Consider the following 24,678-nt stretch of genomic DNA (forward strand, 5'->3'; position numbering starts at 1 on the left):
AAACCTAGAAAAACAAAAGCAGATTGACAACAAAACAAGGCAGCAGTCACAAAAATTACACAAAGAACATAAAAAAATAAATAGTTTAAATCTAAAGAATACCGATTATTCATAAGGCAGGAGGCCGATGACATCGTAGGATCATGTGGGCAAATCACGTGATCGACCTGGGTATTAAAAAGTCATGTGAGGATTTTACAATTAAGACAAACAAGAAGGCAACAAGCAGCCAATATAAAATAAGCATAGAGAAAAACGAAGCAACATGTAAACAGTGAAGGTTTGCAGTCATTGACTGCAAGCAGAGATCTTGAAAACTGTCAGGAATTGATATACAAAGTATATTAGAAATGTGCATTAGGTTTCATTATATAGTGGATGAATATTTATGGGCTCAAAGCAGAATACCCTGTTAATAAGTGCTGCCTCAGCAGTACGATCAGACCTTAAAGGGAACCTGTCAGCAGTTTAAGCCGGACTAAATGACTATAGGAGCAGATCACTGAATTAGAGCAATTTCCATAAATAACTTTTATTTATTTTTTTTCAATTTGAAAGCATACCTGCATAAAATGACTTAAAATTTCCCATGCCGCATGTAAATGTCCGCGGTCTGATCTAGTGGGCGGACCTGGCCGTAGGTGTTAGCATAAGCCCCGCCCACCTAGGCTGCGAGGTTCACTTGGAGTGCTTTGATTACCTGTTGTGTCTGCAGGCTCCACACATAGGTGCACAGAGGCAGCAGCAGCATGGAGGACACTATACAGAAGACCTCAGCAGTGTCTACATGACTCCGCACTGTGGGGGGATAGCAGGACGCATACACACTTCTATATAATGTTGTGTGTCACACTATTTAGCTGGCCAGCTCCTCCACAAGTATACCGTATATAGCCAGTGCTTTTTGTAGTTAGCATACAAATATTGTAGTATCCTTCTGATGGCTCCTGATATGCGTTCCTGTCCCATCCTATACTGGCATAATCTGCTGCTTCATAAGGCCGTTAACATCTGCATTGGAGGCTATTTCCCCCCCCATCAGAATGATGTGTCCCTGGTGGAATCTGAAGGAGCCCATACTAAATCAGTGTGGTCACTGCGGCGTGGCTGCATGCAGGCGACTGTTACATCCTGCACCATACCATAGGTTCTATGTATAGGTGAACTGTCAGGAAATGACCGGACGTACAGCCCGCTTGTGTGACGCCTGTGGTGAGGGGTTTTGTGTTAGTAGGAGGATTTGTACATCTTTTTTTCACCTTCTCTGGCAGATGCATTAAACAGATATTGCTGTTGGTCATCGACCTATTAATAATATTGAAGTCTATGACAAATGGTGATGGACCTTAAGGCCTCCTGCACACGTGCGGATTTGCATTGCGGAATCCGGAGCGGGCGCCTGCCTCCAGACTCTGCAGCAAATACCCCCCATAGCATGTTATGGAAAAGTGATTCTTCCTGCACACGAGCCGAAACCAACTACGGTTTCTGCTCATGCAGAAAAAATCGCAGTATGTTCCTTTTTTTCGCACATTCCCCACAGTTGGCTTCCATTGAAGTAAATGGCAGCCATCTGATCTGCAGCCCTTTCGCAATTAACATTGCCTAGTGATGACGTGGGAAAAGCAGGACTGTGACGGTAACAAGAGGGCATCCTCTGTGTTTAGGAGGAAGAAGGAGGTTTCTACACATCATAGAAGGACATGATGATGGCAAAATCGGTAGAGGGGTTTAAGAGGGACTAGACGTCTTTGGAGAGCGCTGCAACATCACAGGGCTTAAACATTAATTAGCCAGAATTGATTGTTGTTGATCCCAAGATCTTCGGACAGCCGGACTTGGAGTCGGGAAGGAACCTTCTCTGAGGAGTGTTGATCCAGGGATTATTCTGACTTCCATTATGGAGTCGGGAAGGAATCTTTTTCCCCAGGGTGGAGTAATTTGCTTCTAACTCATTGAGGTTTTTTTTTCGACTTCCTCTGGATCAACATGGGGGCAAAAACAGGCTGAACTGGATGGACATTTGCCTTTGTTATCATCTCTCCTGTGACTAGGTGCTAGTCTTGGTTACCTAGGCTCCTGCGTTACATGGACCTACCTGTTACATACTGCACAATGGCAGCATTCTCCCCGAGAGGTGCGTCTGGGAAGCACTTTTACTGTATTACGTATTTGGTTTATCAGCTTTATGTACTTTACATTTAAACTGCAGATTAGCCGGGCCTCTAAACGCTGTAAGTGACTTAGTGTCAGATCCTCACTGTGACAAACCGGATAATAATTTATGTATCGTGTAGCTGGCAGGCGGCGAACCGTCTCTCTCCGATACAAGCGCACGTTCACTCTTGTTCTACGCAATCCTTTTTTCCCCCTTAATACTCCATATATTGCTGCAAACAGTATAGACTGTAATCCCAGCGATTAAAGTAGATTTAGCCTTGCTTAAAAATTCAGTGCTGCTGGCTGCAGTCTTAACGTGAGTTACAGGAAGCGCTGGCTCGGATTGGCTCAAAAACCAATCACAGCCATTCAATGCGATAGCTGTGATTGGTTCATCGAGCGCTGCAGTGATTGGTTGAGCCACGGTGCTCGAGAACCAATCAGAGCCAGCGCTTCCTGGTGGCGGGGTTTTTGAACCCCCTGACCAGGAAGCGCTGGCTGAAGACTTCAGACAAGTGCCGGAGCCGCAGAGGAGAAGTGCAGCGGAGCGGACAGCGCCTGTTGGGTAATGCACAGTTTTCTTTGTTTTTCTTTTAATGCGGCTAGGGTTTATTTTGGGGACAAACAGTAGGATTTCCTACTGTGAAAGTTGCACCGCACAAAAAGTGCATGTTCATGTGATGCAACAGAAAGGAAATACTACCCTGTTTCCCTGAAAATAAGACCTACCTAGAAAATGATTTTTCAGGATTTTTGAGGATGCTTAAACTAAAAGCCCTACTCCAAAATATTGCCCTAGTTACAGTTAATAAAAAAAATCCAATGTAAGCAGTGTCCAGGCAGAAAAATCTTTTGGAACAAAAAATAATATAAGACCCTGTCTTATTATCAGGGAAACAGAGTATATATTCAAAGACTTGGTTGTGATGGAGAGCTGAGAAAAGTGCTCCACGCAGCTGGTATTACTTGTAATAAGAGTATATATGTATATATTGTAGGAGGTAAGAGCAGTGGGACGGGAGTTGTTTGCTGAACTTTACAATGGCTTTTAGTAGTAGTTTCTCCCCTGGCACAGTGCTTGGTGCTAGTAAACATGTGGCGCTGACGGGCGTGGGCTGGCGCTGCTCCTTTCACCTTGCCTGCAGATATGTCTGCTCGCTCGTACATCATGCTGTGCCAACTACTCAACCAGCACATTCTGTTGGCTTCATCTCATAACTATTGATGTATTCACTAGATTTTTGACATTAGCTACAAGGTTGAAGAAGACCTTGCATGGCTTATCTGTATGGGGAGCGCACTTGTTTCTAATATGAGGGATCAATAGGATATAATCAGTCTAGTAATACATGAATGGATCTGGGTCATAGCTTCTACCGCTGGAAAGCTGAGCCGAGCCAAGTCTGTATGCTTCGCTGGGCATTGGGGCTGTTGGAAGGGTCCCAGCCCACAGACCCCCGACAATCTCTTCATGTGTCACAGAATACATTCACAATGTAGCAGTAGTGTTTACATAGCACTAGACATCGGCATACATTGGTTTTATATATACAGAAGGGCGCTCTCACACGGCCGTATTGGAATTGTGTATTACCCATGTGTAATACCCTGTATCAAGCGGCCATAGACTTACAATGTGCGTGAAAATCGCAGGATGTTCTACTTTGGCATGTATTAAAGATAAGGGATGGGATTAGTGACCCGCAGCAAGCATGCAATGTTCATTGCGTGCGTCTTGTGGGCGTCTCGCAGCAAATTAAGTCCGCCTGAGTATGAGCCAGTGGTGAGCAGGCATATCACCGTGTGTGGCAGCGATTTTTGCACTGTGCGTTGCAGCGTATCTCACGCACGCTGTCATGCCAGTCTTCCTGGTTTAATTAATACATTTTTTAAATTTCCCACAAGGTCGCTTAGCAACGTTGCGTATAAACGCCGCACACGCACCATGTAATTGCGTACATACAGTGTTTATTACGAGCCTATAGAGAACAATAGGGCTGTATTGCGCGTAATACGCTGTAATTAGAACATGCATTCTTTTTTACGTGCATATTATACGTGATGTATATATGTAAGTGTGACTGGATCAATGCAAATCAATGTACTTTCATACAGACTCTACCCACCGCATATTACACACGCTGGCTATATAATCCTGTGCAAAAGACTGCCTGCACACGGCTGGATTTGCATTGCGCAATCCAGAGTGGGCGTCCGCCTGCGGATTCTGCAGCAAATACCTGCCATAGCATGCTCATGGGAGGTAAAATCGCAGCATGCTGTATTTTTAGGCGTATTCCGTGCAGACGGCTTCCATTGAAGTCAATGGAAGCGGTCTGATCCACAGCCTTTCCTCGAACATCATTACGGAAAGGTCGCGGGATCCGCATCATTGCCTAGCGATGGCACGGCATAATCTGTACTGCGCATGTGTGCCGGCCGACACATCCGCAGTACAGAACAAGAAGAATCTGGACATGTACGCGGGTTCACCAGCCAGGCAATGGGGCTGATTCCACAGCAGGATCCCCCATGCGGAATCCGACCCGGTCGTGTGCAGGCGGTCTAAAGAATATGACTATGATTGCTACATTTTTGCAGAATGGGTTCCCATGGAGTTGTTGCCCTGTCCCGCCATCTTGGGGCCGGATAGGAAGCACTTATGGTTCATCATGTAGGGATCCTGTAGTAAAACAAGTTAGATGGATTACAGCGGGAATGCTGGATTGTTTCCCATGTGGAACTGGGACATTATATTTGTAGCACCTGCCTGTCTATGTGATATAAAAGTAATTTCTTCATCAGGTCCACTTATTAAGATATAGCATATATCCATAGAAATGTGCACACATTGTATTATACATCTAATGACTGCCAATCAAATCTGAAGGTACAACAATAAATCCCCAGAAGCCATGAACACAAATAAAATAAGAGTTTCGTTATTGAAAAGTCGATGAAACTACATTTCTATGATTTCCTGCGATGAGATTTTCCTGGACATTCATGCTGGATGTTTCACCAGTAGTCCGTCGTTATATGTGTATCTCTTCATTTGCAGTCCTGGTCTTCTGTGGTCACCAGTAGTCCGCCATCATATGTGTATCCCATTGTTCGCAGTACTGTTCTTCCACAGTCACCAGTAGTCCGCCATCATATGTGTATCCCATCGTCCGCAGTACTGGTCTTTCACGGTCACCAGTAGTCCGCCATCATATGTGTATCCCATCATCCGCAGTACTGGTCTTCCACGGTCACCAGTAGTCCGCCATCATATGTGTATCCCATCGTCCGCAGTACTGGTCTTCCACAGTCACCAGTAGTCCGCCATTATATCTGTATCCCATCAGCCGCAGTACTGGTCTTCTGTGGTCACCAGTAGTCCGCCATCATATGTGTATCCCATTGTTCGCAGTACTGTTCTTCCACAGTCACCAGTAGTCCGCCATTATATGTGTATCCCATCGTCTGCAGTACTGTTCTTCCACGGTCACCAGTAGTCCACCATCATATGTGTATCCCATCGTCTGCAGTACTGTTCTTCCACGGTCACCAGTAGTCCACCATCATATGTGTATCCCATCGTCTGCAGTCCTGGTCTTTCACGGTCACCAGTAGTCCACCATCATATGTGTATCCCATCGTCCGCAGTACTGGTCTTTCACGGTCATCGGTATTCCACCATCATATATGTATCCCATCGTCCACAGTACTGTTCTTCCACAGTCACCTGTAGTCCACCATCATATGTGTATCCCATCGTCCACAGTACTGTTCTTCCACGGTCACCAGTAGTCCACCATTATATGTGTATCCCATCGTCCACAGTCCTGGTCTTCCACGGTCACCAGTAGTCCGCCATCATATGTGTATCCCATCGTCCACAGTCCTGGTCTTCCACGGTTACCAGTAGTCCACCATCATATGTGTATCCCATCGTCTGCAGTACTGTTCTTCCACGGTCACCAGTAGTCCGCTATCATATGTGTATCCCATCGTCCGCAGTACTGGTATTCCATGGTCCTTATTTCCTGGTGAAATCCTTCACCCTATTCATCTCATAAATCACGAAGACAATCTGGACATCCGCAATGCCTGCTGGTCCTGCAATCTGATGCTCATGTTACACCCAAGTGTTCAGGGACAGCAGTGATCATGTTCTCCACAAGTTCACCGGAGTTAGCGGCCTTATAGTTCCCAAGGAAATGCCTTAGAACCATACAGAACGATGACCGCACATGCGCCTCGTCCACTGAGTCTTGGAGACGCCGGTCTTTCAGGAGTTCCCGATTTGTGGTCCATTGAATTTACCTGCTTTTATCTTCTCCATGCTCATCGCTGGAAAGTCGCTACATTTGTAGCCCAAACGCCTTGCATTTCCCTCCAATGTCTTTACACATTGTTTCATCAAGTGTGATGTGCAGCCGTGGCGATATATATCATATGTACTAATAGTAAGCAAGTGCTGGCGGGAAAATAATATAACGATGATACATAATGACGTCAGGAATATCTCAAAAACTAGAGATCCTAGAGCGAACTGGGATTTTCAGAATCAACACCCCAAAAATACTCAATGTCAAAAATTCCAGGCACCATGGAAAAAAAACTGTTTTTTGTTCCCCAGTGGTATACGCTATTGTTTTCTTTAGATTGCCATTATCAGGAAGTTTTGTCGTCTTATTACTCGGTAAACAGCAGGTCGGAGTCATGTGAGGGTTGTGTCACACTGGTAACCCCAGAGGAGCGGTCATAGCTCTGCTTTCTATGAGTACTCGCATCCATTTTCCCGGAGAATGCCCGCTGCCCTGTCATGTGCTCACCCGTCTCCTGCTCTCTGCAAGGATCAATCAATATAACCTTTACCCACGGCTGCCTGGTTGCTAGGAGACGGCCATTTAACCCCCGCAATGTCTCTAGCGATCGATATTGCTGCAGAGCAAAGCATTAGACCACATAATATCATTTCTTCTGTGACCTAATTGTGTGTGGTAGTCCATTACTTCATGCTTTTTGTTTTAGTTTTAATGGATTGTATTTTCAGGCAATATGTAGCTTTCCTGGAAGGTTTTGCATGTTTATTGCTGTACTTTTGACTGTACAGTTCTGCGCTGGGTTGTCTCTGTTCAACTCATTTCCTGAGGAGTATTAAAACTAAAAATTAGCAAATTTGAGAAAATTTGCTTCGCTGTTATTTTGTGGCCGGGTGAGTTTCCTACACATGTTGCAGTTCTTTATAGATACTAATTTCAGCCTCCACTGTATTATATGAGTGAAATACAGCTCTGTTATTGGGAAATTTCCAGCAAAACAAATTTTCAGTGATTCGCAGTATAGAAACCTTGTTAACTTTTGACAAAGCTCAAATAAACTTTGTTTTATGTGTGTGTAAACATTAGCTTGCAGGAATGCTGCCTTCCAATAGGTGGCGCTGCAGAGGTATTGTTCCATCTTCCCTATTTGCATATTTCCCAGAGGAGCATGGATGGTCTTATAAGTCTCCTAAGCTTCTAGCTGCTCTCCTCAAGGAGAAACAGTACCCTAGCTATACCTTGTAGTGCGACGCCATGTAACGCACTGGGACTGCATGCCGGTCTCTGAGGTGAGAGCGCTGCGCTGCTGACGGTCCTTCGTAAATTGTTGTGTAGTTTAGGAAATCTCCTTTCCATGTGGCAGTTGTATCGTGTGTGTAGCAGGCGTCGGCTAATTAGTTATCCCACTTACCTTAAGCGCAAACAAAAACTGCCATCTGTTGACAAATGATTTTCATTAAACACCTATTTATACACAATCATTTTTACATTTGTAACTATTAACCCTTTCCAATCCACTGTCTGACGTCTAAAGACATTCTGATTGAAGGCTGTACAGCTCCGATGTTGGAAGACGTCCGGCAGGGTATTGTTACTGTAGATTACTGGCTGCTCTGTGGTTGGATGCCTCTCCAGCATGTCCAATACTGCAGTACTGGCTCTAGCCAGCAGATGGTGCCATTGTATAATGGTAGAAAGAGAAAACCCCCTAGGAAACCCTGAATCAAAAATTGGAGTGCAAAGGGTTAATAGCCAGTTTGACTCCAAATGGTTACAGCTGTAGAGGAGGTCTGCTTGTTTTATATCTACTAGAATTTACTTTGTGTATTCAATATTAATGCGGTAGTAGAAAATCGGAGCATAATCATTTTTGTTATTGTGTAACTCCAAGGATGGCAGGTTGCTCACTATAGTTAGGCTGCGGCCGGGACGGAATATCACTAGTGATATTCTGCTGCAGGGAATGAGGGGGGGAGCACTGACAGGTCTCCGCAATGAGCCTATCTAATGCCGCGATCTTTAACCCATTTCCAATCCATCCCCACCCTCCCACCCCCCAACCCCCCAACCCCCCAGCTACAATTTATTTGAATGCCCATTCAGCATTCTCCCTTAACCTTCCTGATCTTTGACAGCCAATATCAGGAGGGTGCTGGTGGTCACATGATTGCCGGGGTCACATGATCTCTCTTCATCCTCCCAACCTAGACGGTGAGGTCAGGAGGCTCCCGGTGGTCACATGACTGCCAGGCGGAATGTGGAAGTGTTACTTTCGCAATGTCTCAGCATTACATAGCGCTAATTGAGCGCTATGTAATGTGTAACCCGATGTGTCGGACGAGCGGGTACAGATGCACTCCTGCACTGCAGTTGCGGACCTGCTCCGACATTGGAACTATAGAGGAAGCTCATGATGTTGGAACAGGTCAGGCATTGGAGTGGAAGGGGTTAATCACGCGAGCGTAGAATCACTATGATTCTCTGCTCGTGGACGTTGGGCTGCGCTTTCCAAAGTTAGCCTTTGGAAACTGTTGACTGTGTTACCCACGGCCAGATTATCGCCACAGATGACGCAGTGACACATCGCCCGTGGACAGGAGGCCTTAATGCCCCATTTACAGGGAACGACTATCGTCTAAATGAGGCGGTGACGTCACCGCTAATTGTTCGCTCTTGTACAGAATGTTTAAGCAGGCGGATAATCACTGAGAATTTCTCCGTTGTTGCTCAGCGCCTCACATTCTATGTAAAGCGCTGAGCGGGGAGCGTTTAGGCGCAGCAAAACGTGAGCGAACCAGCGATGATTTTTTTTTGCACATTTTCGTACGTTTCAATGAAATTTGTGCGGCAATCACTACGTCTGAATGGGCAATAAGTGGAGGATTCAGGAGGAACAGTTGATGGTCCTGTATATGAGGCCATAGTATGATGCTGGAACGCCTCTCCTGTGGTCTTGGATTATTGACCTTTCACTTTAAAATTCAGCGGGGTCAAATACATGAGAACGTCGCTTTATATATGAGAAATGAAGCTCCCCACCCATAATGTTATCGTCATTTACGTTATGCAGTTCCGCTCCTAACTCATTTGGATTCTTATGGCTACATGTAAACGGGTCTTTAATGTTCTCCCCAGACCTTTTGCATTGGCTGAAAGCTCCCCCTGAATCTGACTTATCACAGTTCTCTCGTGCATCTAGAAGGCTGTTTACTCGGAGGCTATTGCTGCTCAGCATGAACATCCGGCATCTACTAATATTATGGAGATGTGTAGCCCCACAAAGCTGTATGCTCTCCAAGTTACCCGGACCTTTTAGAATCGACCAGCCTTTTGTAGAGGCTCCATAAATGTTTTGTTAATCGAGAGAACGAAAATGTATCTTTATGCCTGAAAAATTGCAACATTAATAAAGTAAAGCCCACAGAGCCGACTGCAGAGGAGCGTCTTGTTGCTCATGGATGCGTTTTGTTTTTCCTTGCCACAATGTATACATTATGTCTCTAATTGTAGTGGGCTCAATGACCCGGAACACACTGGCATGGTTTCTATCATAAAGGGATAGCATCAAAGACAACAAGCTGTTAAGTACAGAGGCGATTTAGGAGGCCCTTTAGGTATGCAATGCATCCATCCCGCTCGGACTCCTCTGCTCCCGGCACAGATTATTTTTTGGCATCTCCCCAAGGCATGTAGCGCAGCAATGTCATTTCTATCAGATGCTTAACAAATCTGCGCCTTCACTGTCACATGTCACTACTTGTATCTTTCCACTTAAGATGTTCCGCAAGTAACGTGCGTTTGTTTTCTTTTCACATTGCCAAACAAGACGAAGGAACTGATCGCTGGAGAAACTCTACTCCTCGCCGCGTTACATTGAAGATGTACAAGTGATCAGGTTTGTCGAATACTTCTCAAACAAAACTTTTGGTTAAAAATGAACATGTACTAATACTTGCCGGGCTCACACGAACGGATTTGAATTGCGTATTAAGCGCACAATCTACGCACACCTACGCGGTGAATGGCATCAGTGAAAGCACATTGATTTTCATTGTTCCATTCACACTTGTGTATATTTGTTGCATATATTACACCTGTAAAAAAAAAAAGAGTGCAGCATGTTCAATGTTACCACTTTTTATGTGCGTACTGCCGTATTATTGTTTTTGGGTGCATTCGGAAAGCAGGGCATACGCAATAGTGCTAGGAAACATGACGAGAATAAACCAAGAAGCCAGTGCTTTTAATACGCTGTGCATCTCCAGGCATATGTGTGTAAAAATGCGACAATACACAGGAGTACGCAATCCCCTACACTGGTAAAACGCTGCAATATTTTTTTTTTTTTTAACACAGCCTATTACTGTACGGTCGTGTGAGCCCGACCTCATTGTATATTTGTTACCTTTTATAAATGCTGTATACTAATTCTAATTAATGATGATTGCTGTCACTGCATCTTTCTGTATGGTAGTACCAAGTGGCTGTAATCTGAAAGGATGAAGGAATGTCAGCATATGGGAACGACCTCCCTGCACAGATGTCACTCTACGGGGGCATAATGTAGGATGCCGCAACCTAAGCTCCTCGCAGCGACAGAGAAATAGGAGATGTATAGATGTTAGAAGGGTTGTAAACGAGTCAAGTAATTGCACTAAACATGGTAATGACTTATTTTTTGCATTATTAGCAGTATGAACAATCTGCAGCTTTATGAGGACCCGGGCAGAGATTTAACCCATAACTGCATCCTGAGTGACTGGCAGAGAGGACAGGCTGCTGACATTGACTTCAGTGCAAGCAGTTCCCTGCTCATAGCCGCCAGCAGGGAGCTACTAGCATTCAATTCACAATGACCAATTTGACCTCCGTTGAAGCTTTGGATAAGTAAATTTTTTTGGAATGTGTTTAGGGAACTCAGTAAATAGTGATTTATATCGCTCAAGTAATCTGAAAATACTCTACAGCTACTGTCTACGGGTACTTTCAGGCGTAACGATAATCGAACAAGCCAACCAAGTCCCAGTTTGCTTGTTCGCTTGGCCAGTCAGTTTAAACAAAAAGATAAATAATTTTATTTTTTTTAACGATAATTGTGTAAAAGCACCCCGTCTCACCCATTGGACCCCAACAGTGTGATCGCGGGGTCCTGATGGGTTGCTATGGCACCCAGAGGCTTGAATAAAGCCTCTAGGGCTGCAGGCCTACAGTGGCCTATGAGACTCATAGGATTTCTAATACACTACTATACTTGAGTAGAGTAGTGTAGTGTATTAGACGAGTGACAAAGGATGCAGCTATTAAAGTGCCCTTGTGGGACAAAAAGAAAAACTTCAAAACCCTACCTTTCCCCATTTACTATGTAAAAAAAAAATTATACCTATGGTATCACTATGTTCAGAATGCGACCCAGAGGAAACAACTAGTACATTATTTAACCTGCTCGGTGCACGCCACGGGAAAAAAAACACATGACGTAAATAGCTAATTTTGCCTGTCTCGCCTTACAAAAAACGGAAAACAAACTTATCAAAACGTCGTGTGCATCAACAAATAGTACCATTAAAAAGTTCAACTTTTTACAAAAGTACATCCTGCAAAAAAAAACAAAACCCTTAGGCCGGGCTCACACGGCAATAAGCGTAAAACACTGTGGGGCTCCCACAGCACTTTACAGCTGTGAACCTGGCCGTGACCCTGCGTATGGCTGCATATAGCGGTAGATTTGTACTGCACATGACTGCGTTCTCACGCACGTGGTTATGTGCAGTACATCTGTTTAGTGTTTTTATGTGTTTCACATGGTTGCTTGGCACTGACATGTATACCTGCAGCCCATATGCAATGTAATTGTGTATTGGCTGCGAGAACAGTGGGCTCTATCTTGTGTGTGTGTGTGTGTGTGTGTGTGTGTGTGTATATATATATGTGACAAAATAGAACAGAGTGTGTCCTATTTTGCTCTTGCGGATTACTTCATTCCGACACGCTAATGTGAGCGGAGTAATTGATTGCCTGCGACATTCTGCATATTACACGAACGTACAGAGCTCGAGTAATATATAATTCCAATGCAGTCGTGTGAGCCCTGCACTGTTGACAAGAAATGAAAAATATTAGGGGTCTTTGAATGAAGAGATAAACAAAAAAATATATATATTTTTTTTTTATACACTGTGAAAAAGTTGCAAAAATAATACATACATATACATTTGGTATTGGTGTAATCGTACTGGCCTAAAAAGTCATGTAACATATTTATACTGCAAGGTGAACACCGTTAAAATAAAAACCTGCCAGAATTGTAGATTTTGTTACTCTTGCCTCTAGAAAATAAAAAAAGGCAAAATGTTTGTTCCCAAAAATTGGATAAATGAAGACTAGAGTTCACCCGGCAAAAAAACAAGGTCTCATGGAGCTCCGTCGATGGAAAATAAAAATGTTACGGCTCTTGGAATGCGGCGACACAAAAGCAAATCTTTTAATCTAAAGAAACAAAAAAAAAATTTTTTTGTGTACAAGAATAGCAAAACATAAACAAAACTGTCTGAACTTGGTATCACCGTAACCGCGCCGCCCCGGAGAACAATGTTATTGCACTATTTAGTTTGCACATTGAACGAAGTAAAAATTAAAATCCCCAAAAATGGCAGAATTTTTTCCCCCTAATCTCCCTACAAAAAAAAAAAAATTCTAATCGTTATTAGAGATGAGCGAGCATACTCGCTAAGGGCAATTACTCGAGCGAGCATTGTCCATAGCGAGTACCTGCCCGCTCGGAAGGAAAGGTTCCGCTGCCGGCAGCGGGCGGGGAGCGGCGGGGGAGAGCAGGGAGGAACGGAGGGGAGATCTCTCTCTCCCTCTACCCCCCCCCCACCCCCCACCCCCGCTGCTCACTGCCGCAAATACCTGTCACCCACGCCAGCAGCCGAACCTTTTCTTCCGAGCGGGCAGGTTCTCGCTAAGGACAATGCTCGCTCGAGTAATTATCCTTAGCGAGTATGCTCGCTTATCTCTAATGGTTATACAATACGTTTTATGTAACCCAAAATGATGCCATTGAAAATACAACTTGTGCAAAAAATAAGCCCTCATATAGTCATGTCATTAAATTAAAAAGTTATGGCTCCTGGAATGCTGTGATTAAAAAAGAACGAAAAATGGGTCATTTAAGGCGAAAACAAGCTTGGTCACTCAGGGGTTAAGATCATTTCCTATGTAGTGGTATGCAGATAACGGCTATCCTACATAGCACATATCACTTATGTACAAACTCCATATATCACTTGTGTGTTGTCTAACATCCCCGCTGTATAGCTCATTTCATGAATAATCTCCTATTCTATAAAGCAGGAAATAATCCACATCAGAAAATAAGTTTTTATTTTTTTTTCATAATTTCCCCCTTTTTGGTGAGCACGTTCCCTCTTTGCATGTTTTTCTAACTTCATACATTGCAGTAAATTAGCGCTGCATTTATTTGTACGTTCCCTCTTACCGCTCGCAGTTTAATAAATGATGAGCATCAACAAGCTGCTTAAGAGTTGAAAGGTTTCCTAGCAACAAGCCGTAGGAGCGATGGCAGCCCAGATTTAGCCGGCCTTTTGTTTTCTCGTACTTGTTGGTATCGGAGTACAATTGTTCTGTAAAGAGAATGATAAATGTCCTGCCAAATGGATGCTGGGGAAATGTGAGACGTTGACCCGCTTAGCAATGGAGAACAAAGAGCAGCTCTCCCGGCTAGTGTTTAATATGCGTGTACCAGATTTCATTCACGCTGGTAAGCAGCGGACGCTGCCACATTTTCTTCACATTTAGAATACCGAAAGTTAGAGAAAGTTGTGCAGGATCTTCTAATGGCAATAATTCTGCCCTGGGAGGAGCGCAACGTATCGGTCCTCCAAACATGCAACCAATGTGATCTACCGGATCCACTGTCTCTTTTCGTGACGTTCCCTTTTTTTTTTTTTTTTTAACATTGTGAGCTGTAATCACAAGTCTTATTTCTGTGTATTATCCTGCCCCTGGGTCCATCATCAGCCTCTGTCTCCATCACATTTAAAGGGGTATTCCATCTCAGGAATCCTATTTTAATCTGTTCGAAATCGCAACACAATGCATTCACCCATAAGATGTTTATCTTCAAAATGCTCCGTTCTCCTGATGTTGATTCTTCCTTGCGAAGGAAGCAGACCAACTCTATGGAAAGAGATAGCAGAACACGGGGGAATATCTGGTGGTCGGGGCGAAAGCTAGTGTGCATCCCGCCCATCAGATTTAGGTGAAAAATGTGCACAAGCACTCACCTTCTCTGCTGCTACTTTCCATAGAAGAGGTGGTCTGTTTCTTTGGCAGCAAGTGGTTAAAAAAGACAGAGGAATCTATATCTGGAGAACGGAGCATTTTGGAAATAGACATCTTGTGGGTGAGTGTATTGTTTGGCGATTTTTGAAGATATTGAAATTGAACGGCCGAGATGGGAATACCCCTGTTAAGTTTCAAGGGAAATTGCCATTAACATGTAATAGAAAACATATTCAAATAAGGGAGATGGAACAATACCTCTGCAGCGCCACCTATTTGAAGGCAGCATTCCTGCAAGTCGATGTTAGACTCTTTATACAAGCCTTGTAATGATGACTGGGAATTGAGAGCCAAGCCAGAATCCATACACAGATAGCTGTTTCAGGGGGTTTGCCCCTCATCAGTGTGCAGTAGGAGTTTGGCTTTGCTACTGAGAGGCCTGTGACATGGGTCAGGAACGCTATCTTTTCTTAGTGAGGAGACTTATAGAGCCATAGCATAGCCTGGCTTGGCTTCTACTCCTGGAGTGATGTACATCAGTGTCCTATGCCTTCTGGTGTCCTATATGTTTAGTACTTGGGAGCAGGTAAGCCAAACCTCTGAATCTTCAATTTTTCCAGACTCTGTCTCAGATTCCCTCATATATGACTCATGTTTTTTAAGTGATACTTTAAGGTTCATACGGGGCGGATTTGCCGCGGAAATTCCGTCCGGAATTTCGCCGCGGCAAATCCGCCTGCGACCGCTAATCCCGGGATTAGCCAGCCATGTGAAATCTCGTCCACACGGGGCAGCAAAGCCGGCAGAAGCCGCTGCTGCGGCACGGATTCGCCAGCCGCAGCATGCTCATTCTTTTACTTCTTCCGCTGCGCCAGCTGCAGCAGAAGTGCCGCGGGTTTTGAAACGGCGCTTCTCCCGGCGGAAATCTCGCGGTTTTATCGCTGCGGCCAAACCGCGAGATTTCCGCCGGGAATCCGGCATGTGAGAACCCAGGCTTACTATACAGACTTCTGCTATGTTATTGCGGCGCTGACAGTGGGTGAACAATCAGCTGATCGATCAGGGTCCAACTATTGATGACCTATGCTGAGGATAGGTCATCACTAATATTCTCCCTGGAAACCCCCTTTAATTACTGTGTGGGGTGTGAATGGGGCTTTGCAAAACTCTTCATTTGTTCTGTAATGTACTTTGTTGCAGATCTTCAATGTGAAATCTGCACAAAAATCAAGTTTCCGGCTGCAATAGAACACCCTGATATGCAGTTTTCAACCTGCTCCTATTTTCAGCCTTGGCTCATGTGTCCCAGTAACACACGCTGGACATGTCTTCCATGGCTCCAGAATGCACCGCCTTCACTTGCTCTCATGTATTAGGACGGCTCGATTCCTGGACTGATTTCCCCTCATGATAAAACCTTATGTGATCTCCTCGCTCCTGTGCCAACCCAGGGAATGATGCAGCTTGTGTGTCGTCTCTCCTCACCCATTCTGTTGTAGTTGGCCTCCTAATATGCCACAGACACAGCCCTGTCAACCCTCTCGCTGCTGAAGGTGGCTATACACTTTAGGGTCCTTCACACCAGCAAACTGATAGTTTGCTTGTACAGGCAGATAAATCAGTTACATGTCGCTCGTTCCACCATTTCAGTCCCTCATGCCTTCTGTAAGGACGGCTTCACATGACTGGATTCCTATTGCGGAATCCATGATCAGCGTCTGCATAGAGGATCTACAACAAATTGTACGCATTGAAATGTATATAATTTAGTTTTTTTGCTCTCACTTGCGGATACAAACTGCATATTCCACAAACGGAGGCAAAATCGCAGTTTGCTCTGTTTTGCTGCAGACTCTATGCGGATGGCCTTCATTGAATGGAGGCCGCCCAATCCGCAGCCCATACACAATTAACATTGCACATGGGCTACAGGTACCCGCGTTATCGCTTGGTGACGGTGCGGAAAATACACATGTTAGGGGAAAAAAGACTGTACTATGCATGACTGCCGGCAAGCCACTGCAGTCCTATGCAATGCAGAAATGACAGGTACGCGGGGTCACTGGCCGACTTCACAGTCCAAATCTGCTGTGGGATCCCGCATGTAGAATCCAACCTGGTCGTGTGAAGCCGGCCTAACGGTGAACGAAATGAACGAAAAGTGGACAAATTATTCATAGTTCAATTGTTGCCGTGTTTGTACTGAAGATTTTCGTTGAAATTCAATCTAATTTTTTTAACGATTATCATCCCGTGTAAACAGCTATACCTCCAGACACCGAACACCCCCTCCCCTCTCTTCCCCCAGCTAAACATGTATGTGTTCTCAACGTAGAGAAAGGAGTGATGGCAGCTTATCTGCTGTGAGAAGAATGGATCTGGCATGGTCAAACTCCACATAACGGATTCCAATTGCACTTTGCGCTGTTGGCATCTGTCAGAAGCAGCAGCACCGCCAGCTAGGAGAAGAGGTTGAGCAGGCTCTACAGCAGAGAAATGGTCAGAAATGTTTAGTGAAGATTATTTAGGAAGCTGCTTATCATGTATTTAGACAGCAAATGAATAAAAAATAATCTGTACTAAGATGTCTGTATGGTTTAAATAGATATTTGAATAATATGAAGAAGTAGTCGGATCGGGAACTATTGCAAAAATGAAGTAAAATGTTGCGTTTTGTGTCATCCTGAGTATACTGCACCTGTTCTGAAGCATGCTTTCTTCTACTCCTTGATGTACATGTATGTGTAGGAAGTCCTTTTGTCGCTAACCATTGGCTCCCCACTTCCTATATGACTCTTTCAGATGATGTATAAAGGAAGAAGAACCGCGATCAGAGTCACATTGTGGTGCACTCCACACAGCGTCTTCCACTTGGAGATAATGGGCTCTTCAGACTTGTGATCAACTTGTTGCTTCCTCTCCATTACAAGTGCTGGGTTGTAAACTGTATATACTACGTTTTGAAGATTTCCGTGGCGATGGCTTTTTACTTTCTCTGCACGCTCGTGTGTTTCCTACTGAGGGCTGAAGCTTTTGCTCCAGAGCCGAGACTCACATGGCAAGAAGCAGGTAAACATTTGCTCTAGAATGAATTTCCTGTGTCGTTCGGCCTTATAAGTTGTTAGCGGCTCTGATTTCTCGGTGATGTGACACCTCTTAAACGTATTATTTTTACTGCGATTGGTAAACTCGCTCGCACAGCTGTTCGAGTAACTCCTAAGCATAATTATAGCTTTCAGCTTTGTTTGTAACCTCTTCCTGGCCATGCATATTGAAGTTAAAGAAACTTCTCGTAGTTTTACACTTCAATCTCAGCCATCGATAAGAAAATCTGAAAATAACCACATTTATTTCACTCCTCCTAACTAGGAGGTTCCTTTACAAGGGTGCCGGTGGCAGTTTGGGCTTCTCCGTTGAGACTCCCAAAGCACGCAGTCCACAGGAAGACGCTACACCGACTTAGTCACTTGATCCCTTACCATGCAAAGATGCAGTAATGAAAACCACTACATGGCTTGACAACTTACAACTGATGTTTATGTGAATGGCGTGCCATAACAAATATGCACTAATGATGTGTCCCTTTGAAGTCTGTTTATCGGTTTTATAAAGCATCAACTATATATTCATTTTTTTGCTGCAAGATTTTTTTATTTTTTTCAGAAATTAGCCTAACGCGTTTTCAAGTGCAAGACGTTTATAACTATTCTACATTGTTGCTGAGTGACAACCGGGATATTCTGTACATTGGGGCCCGCGAAGTGATTTTTGCTGTGAATTCAAGGAATATAACGGAGAAGAAGCATGAGGTAATTGATATAATAAATAGTGATGTATCATTTTTTTTATGCCTCTGGACGGTAAGGCGCAACTGCATCTCATAGTCAGAAAAATACGGTAAGTTATGGAGCTCACTGGGCAGGTGCTGAGGAGTCTGTGGATGTATTTTTTAAATACTTGGCTGGCTTCCCATTTCTGCACTGTGCCCGTGGAAGTTGGCGAGCGGACAGTGCAGTAGAGTCATCGCTGCAGGTTGGGCGCATACACATACATTGTTCTCTATGGGAATGTGCGCACACAGCCTGCAGGGATGAGTCTGCTGCGCTGTCCGCTCGCCAACTTCCACGGGTGACAGTGTGGGAACGGAGAGCTGGGTGAGTATAAAAAGTAAATCACCGGACTCCTAGAGATCTCACACAGGTAACCCGTTTCCTTCAACTAAGCCGTTTTTTTTTTCTCATCGTCATTTTAACCGCTTAACTCTATTGGATGTACATTTACATCCTGGAGGTTAGGAGTTTGTATGGATTGGGATCCAGGGTCGATCCCGCCCCATATAATGTGGGTGCTGGCTGTTTCTTACAGCCGACGCCTGCTCGCAACAACCCCGTTCAGCATCACCGCTGGTCGGAGCTCTTAACCATATAAATTCTGACAGTAGCAATTAAATGCCCCGATCAATGCTTGGGGGTTCTGCACTGCCCCCTGCGATAAAATAGTGAGGTGCCGTGGAGCTGCCATGTCAGAGAAAGACCTTAGGGCTGCCATTGCAGATTGCCTGTGGTGTGGCTTGATAGATTTCCTGTCAATGGCATTACATCAGACTGCAGGAGCGATCAAAGCATCGCAAGTTCTTGTTCCCTATGGGAGGGCTAAAAAAAACCTCTATAAATTAGTTCAGAAAAGCTCTATTAATTATTAAAAAATAAATAAAAGGTAATTAAAGTTTTAAAAAAACAACCCTTTTGCCATATTTATGATAAAAGAATCTAAGTAATAAAACCCCAGAAAAATCCTGTTGTTTTTTTCGTCCCGTGAATGTCCGATCTACCAAAGTAATGCGTTATTTACCTCGAAGGATGAACGTCATCAGAAAAAAAAAACACCAGATTTGCGCTTTTTGGTAACCCTATTCCCAAGAAAAAAGGTGATCGAAAAGTCACATGTACTCCAAAATGGTACCCATAGAAACTGCAGGACATCCCACAAAAAGTGAGCGCCCGCACAAGTATGTTGACAGAAAAATAAAAAGTTATGGCTGTCAGAAGATGTCAGGAGGAAATAATTGAAAAAAATTAAATATCTATGAGAAAAAGTGACACAGACCCCCCCCCCCCCCCCCCCAAAAAAAAGGTATCGTATTAATCCCTGTGACCCATAGAATAAGGTTATTTTATCAGCACTACTAAAGCAATACCAAGGTCATGTTTTCTTTTCATTTTTTTTTTAATCAAACTACTTATGAACACTGAAAACAGCTGAAAAATAATATTGTTTCTCTGTTGCTGCATTACAAGACCCATAAGATTTATACTTTTTCTCCGACAGAACTGTGTAAGGACTTGCTTTTTGCGGGACAACCTGTAGCTTTATTGTTACCATCTGGGGTACAGATGACTTTTTGAATGCTTTTCATTCCATTTCTTGGGAGTTACAATAAAGAAAAAACAGCAATTCTAAAGTTTTTTTTTTAAACAGAGTTCACTAGGGCTAACGTCACACGTGTGAGTGCGTTATCAGGCCGTAAATCATGGCCCAATATCACACTTGCCAACATGCGATGGGGATATTTTATATCAGATCGCTTAGTGGAAGTAGCGTTGCTCCGCTGCAGAGTTTTTTCCAGACTTGTGCTGTTTATTTGCACAAATAGGGGAATGTCAAAAACTGCAATAAAATCCCTGAGTAACATATAATGGATTAATCCCACATCCACAGCAAGATCTGCAAGTGCGGATTTCAAAACCATTGACTTTTTCCCACTTCTAAGCTTCCATGGCAAAAGCCACAATGGCAAATCCGTATTACAATCCACACCATTCAATGTGGATTTCTTCTGTTTGTGAATTTGCTATGGAAATGATGTGCGGCAAATCTGCCATATCTGGACCTACCCCTAGTCAGAAATAGGACACCGGCAATTAAGGCTCCATTCATATCGTCGTTACACCTTCTGTTCTGCTCCATTATAGCACCAGAGCAATCAAAGTGGTGGTAGTGCCCGATCCATCATATGTTAGACACCAACTGTGCCTGAAGGACCCTTATATATAATGGGGTCCAGCATTTTCCTGGTAATTTCATTGAAATCTACCTTGGAGGCTCTTAACGGAAGCTCTGATGCAGATGTTAATGAGTCCTTATTAAAACTATGAATCAACTATGTGTCATTGTGTGAAAGTGAGTTTCAGTAATTATATAGATTTTACGCACAGCTTGTTTCTATATTACTGACAGATTTCTCCTTCATCTACTGACAAGTGTATATATATATATATATATATATATATATATGGCATTGTACTTGTCAGTGGGGGAGTGGAAAATGTATCAGTAATATAGAAACAAGCTGTGGCTACAATGAGTTACAGTGTATATGTGCTTGTGGGTAAAATATGTATTTATACATTGCACACAAACCTATTTTGTACCCGCAGTATTTTTTTCTATATTCTTGATAAGCCCCCATCCACTGACCAGTGCAGTGCAAGCTGTTCACCTTCACCTCTCCTTTCACAGGCTAGTGGTGGTCCACAAATGTCAGCGGAAGCAGAAATGTGGTGCCGCAACTGTCGGTGACCACTACATGAGCTGAGAACACTTAGCCAGCCGCTCTTGTAGGGCCTGTTTCATGCAGGCCATTCCCAGATCAAATCTGCTTTCGTCATGAGGACGCACTCATAAGTAATTATTTCTCAGAGTGGCTTACTAGACTCGCCTTTCAAGTCAACAGACACATCACACACCACAAATGTCTGCTCAGTCCACCTCTATATGCAGCCCCTAAATTACAGGCAGCAGCACTACTCGCAAATGGCGATAAGACTGTAAGCTCTTCTCGCCATTTGCAAATTACAGTTCAAATGGTCGCCATGCTGATAAAGATAAACCTATATACATGAGATCTACCATGCATGGGCTATATAAAAGTAGCAAGCAATATAGCGAAATCCCTTTCAGTTGAGAATCTAGAAAGTCTGATAATGACATATTTGCAGCCCACAACTGCAATGAAATGTGGAATTTAACGAGCCCAGTAGCAAAAGATTAGAGATGGCCCAATTAGACATTACTCTGATGAAAGCAGAGGTGAAGTAGCAGATTTAGTGTAGCATTTTATTTATGACTGTCTTTTTAAAGGTGCATATGGTTTTACTGCTATAAATTTTAGATCATTGGTTTTATTGTTTTTGTGTTTTTTTCCCCCAAATGAACATGTATTACTTGTCTCATGCGGCCTGAGCAGCAGGCATGAACATAGGACGCTGTGGACAATGTAGCCATGTATGTCCTAGGTTCAGATAACAGGTTCCCTTTTAAGCCTGGTGCCAGGTTCTTGCTTTATATGCCAGTTAACAGCTACCTCTTCCCTTTCTGCTCTAGGCTTACTGGAAAGTTACTGAAGTTAAAAAGGAAGAATGTTCTCGCAAAGGCAAATCGAAACAGGTACTTTGTATTCTTAACTATTTAAGGCTTATTCACACTTACAGAAAAGCACTGCGGAACACTTTTTAACCCTTTCCAATCCACTGTCTGACGACATTCTGATTGAAGGCTGTATAGCTCCAATGTCAGAAGACATCCGGCATGGTATTGTTACTGTATATTACTGGCCGCTATGTTATCGGGGGGCCTCTCCAGCATGTCCCATACCGCAGTACTGGCTCTAGCCAGCAGACGGCACAATTGTATAATGGCAGAAAGAGAAAGCCCCCTTGGAAACCCTGGATCCAAAACTGGATTGCAAAGGGTTAACACTGGTAATACATTTGGGGCATGCTGTAGCATTTTATTTTTTTTATTAGTCCTACCCCTCTCATTTTGTGTTATTTTTTTACTCCATTGACTTCAGCAGAGAAAACACATGTTATACCCACCGGGGCAGATTTATTAATTATCTAATATTTAGACCGTTTTAAAATGTAGACTACATGATCTAAAATGCTCCAAACTTGTCACAGTGGCTCATGGCAGATTGTAAATGTGGTGTATTTGTAGACACTTTTGTCTACCTTTACACCAACTACTGTTTTAATTAGTTTAGGCCAAAGTTTTGGAACAAATTTTCTTTCCATCTAATCCACAACTCTTGTCTGGCAACATGTAAAAAGTGTCTCACTTGGCACAAGGCACGTGTGCCAGAATCCTGGTGCACTTTGGTTAGTAAATCTGCCCTACTGTTCCGTAGTTGCGCTCGTACTACATTTTTATACTAACCAAACCATGTATATTATTTTTTTGGTCTAGTTTCTTTAGATCTGGTGGTGGAGCAGTTCTCTGCCTCACAGCTACCACCGTTGGGTAATACAAATCTCATATAAGTTGCGCATTAACCTGGGCAGTTGTTTTTTCTACCTTTTGTTTATAAACTGTCGGTCACATCTTCATTATACCTATTCTCTTTTTTAGACGGAGTGTCTGAACTACATTCGTGTGTTACAGCCATTTAATGAAAGTGCTTTATTTGTGTGTGGGACCAATGCATTTCAGCCCGTCTGTGACATCCTGGTTAGTCCTATTAAGGCAGCTGTCAACTTTCATATGTGTGCATGTTACATGGCATTTGGTAGATATTGTATATATCACTTTAAAGGGGTTATTCCGTCTTTAAATAAACCCATCCCCCTCGTGTAAAAATAAAAAGCTTCTACTCCCCTCTCCCGACTGTGTCCAGCGCCTGTCTATAGGATTTCATAGGCTGCTGCAGCCAGCTATTGAGCTTTGCAGCCTGTAAAGCAATACACCACAGGGAAGACCTAGAGCTGGGGTGCTGAACACAGGGGGAGCGGAGAGAGGTGATGATTGGCCTGTTTATCTTTACACATGGGGGGCCTATTTACATAACAATTGAATAAGTCAGACAATGCCTTAAGGCAGTAAAGTAGGATGTAGACTATTAGACTACTGATTTTGCACGTTTTTGTCTATTTGGAAAAAAATATGTTTTGTGTGGCATTTATAGGAATTAAAAAAGTTTAAGTTACTGGGCAAAAATGAAGATGGTAGAGGAAGATGTCCGTTTGACCCCGCACAAAGTTACACTTCGATAATGGTTGGTAAGTGGCTTTTATCTAATACCTTCTTTAATCCATTGTTTTGTGTATAATCTACTTAAACAATAAACTAGAATATGCAAAAGTATCCTTATTTATTGCAGTACAAAGCTTGTTTTTCTCTAGTACCTTAAAGCGGTACTTCCATCACAACTTTTCAGAGCCGAGATGGAAAAACCAGTGCTATAGAGATGGGGAAACCAGTGCTATAGTTCTATAGTTACCGGCCACGTAGCTGGTAAATGCAAAAACGGCTAAGAGCATCAGCCCAGCGCTGTTTCCGTAGTCTCATTAAAGTGAACAGGAGCTACAGAAGCAGCGTAACACAGTGCACTATACTGTTTCCATTACACCCCCCCCCCCCTCCCCAGTGTAGCGCATTGTGCTGCGTTGTTTGTTCAAGGCCGCCTGCACACGGGCGTAAATCCCGCGGCGGGATTTCCGCCGCTCAAAGCCTGCATAGGAGTGCATTACAATATGCACTCCTATGCAGACGGCCGCGGTTTGGCCGCACGAAATCTCGTGTGGCAAACAAACCGCGGCATGTCCTATTTTTGTGCGGGGCTCGCAGAGCCTCGCACAGAAACGTCACTCACGCGGCCGCCGGCTCTGGTCTGTGCATGCGCCGGCAGCCGGCACATGAAAGAGGCGGGGCCGCCGGGCGCGGGTGAGTACGCGCTCGTCTCTGCAGGCGCTCGGGTCGGGTCTCGCGGCAAGAATTCTCGCCGCCAGATCCGACCCGCTCGTCTGCAGGCGGCCTAACTCTCATTCACTTCAATAAGGGTTACGGAAATGGCGCTGGACTGAAGATGGGCTTTGCCATCTCGGCCATGGAAAGCTGAGGTGGA

The 24,678-nt window shown here is 43.9% G+C and overlaps 1 protein-coding gene across 2 annotated transcripts in view; it reads left to right on the forward strand.

Annotated features, from left to right (window-relative positions):
- The window catches only part of SEMA4D (semaphorin 4D), a 71,387-nt gene that overhangs the window by 16,483 nt on the left and 30,226 nt on the right, over positions 1 to 24,678 (forward strand). For both annotated transcript variants that reach the window (XM_066604055.1, XM_066604054.1), the window contains exons 2-7: positions 10,300 to 10,368; positions 17,580 to 17,846; positions 18,441 to 18,586; positions 22,161 to 22,223; positions 23,187 to 23,285; positions 23,740 to 23,833. In XM_066604055.1, coding sequence (XP_066460152.1) covers positions 17,756 to 17,846; positions 18,441 to 18,586; positions 22,161 to 22,223; positions 23,187 to 23,285; positions 23,740 to 23,833 — 493 coding nt within the window. In that variant the 5' untranslated portion in view covers positions 10,300 to 10,368; positions 17,580 to 17,755. The remainder of the gene's footprint in view (positions 1 to 10,299; positions 10,369 to 17,579; positions 17,847 to 18,440; positions 18,587 to 22,160; positions 22,224 to 23,186; positions 23,286 to 23,739; positions 23,834 to 24,678) is intronic.

The sequence above is a fragment of the Eleutherodactylus coqui genome, chromosome 5, assembly GCF_035609145.1.
Source record: "Eleutherodactylus coqui strain aEleCoq1 chromosome 5, aEleCoq1.hap1, whole genome shotgun sequence".
Classification (NCBI taxonomy): Eukaryota; Metazoa; Chordata; class Amphibia; order Anura; family Eleutherodactylidae; genus Eleutherodactylus; species Eleutherodactylus coqui.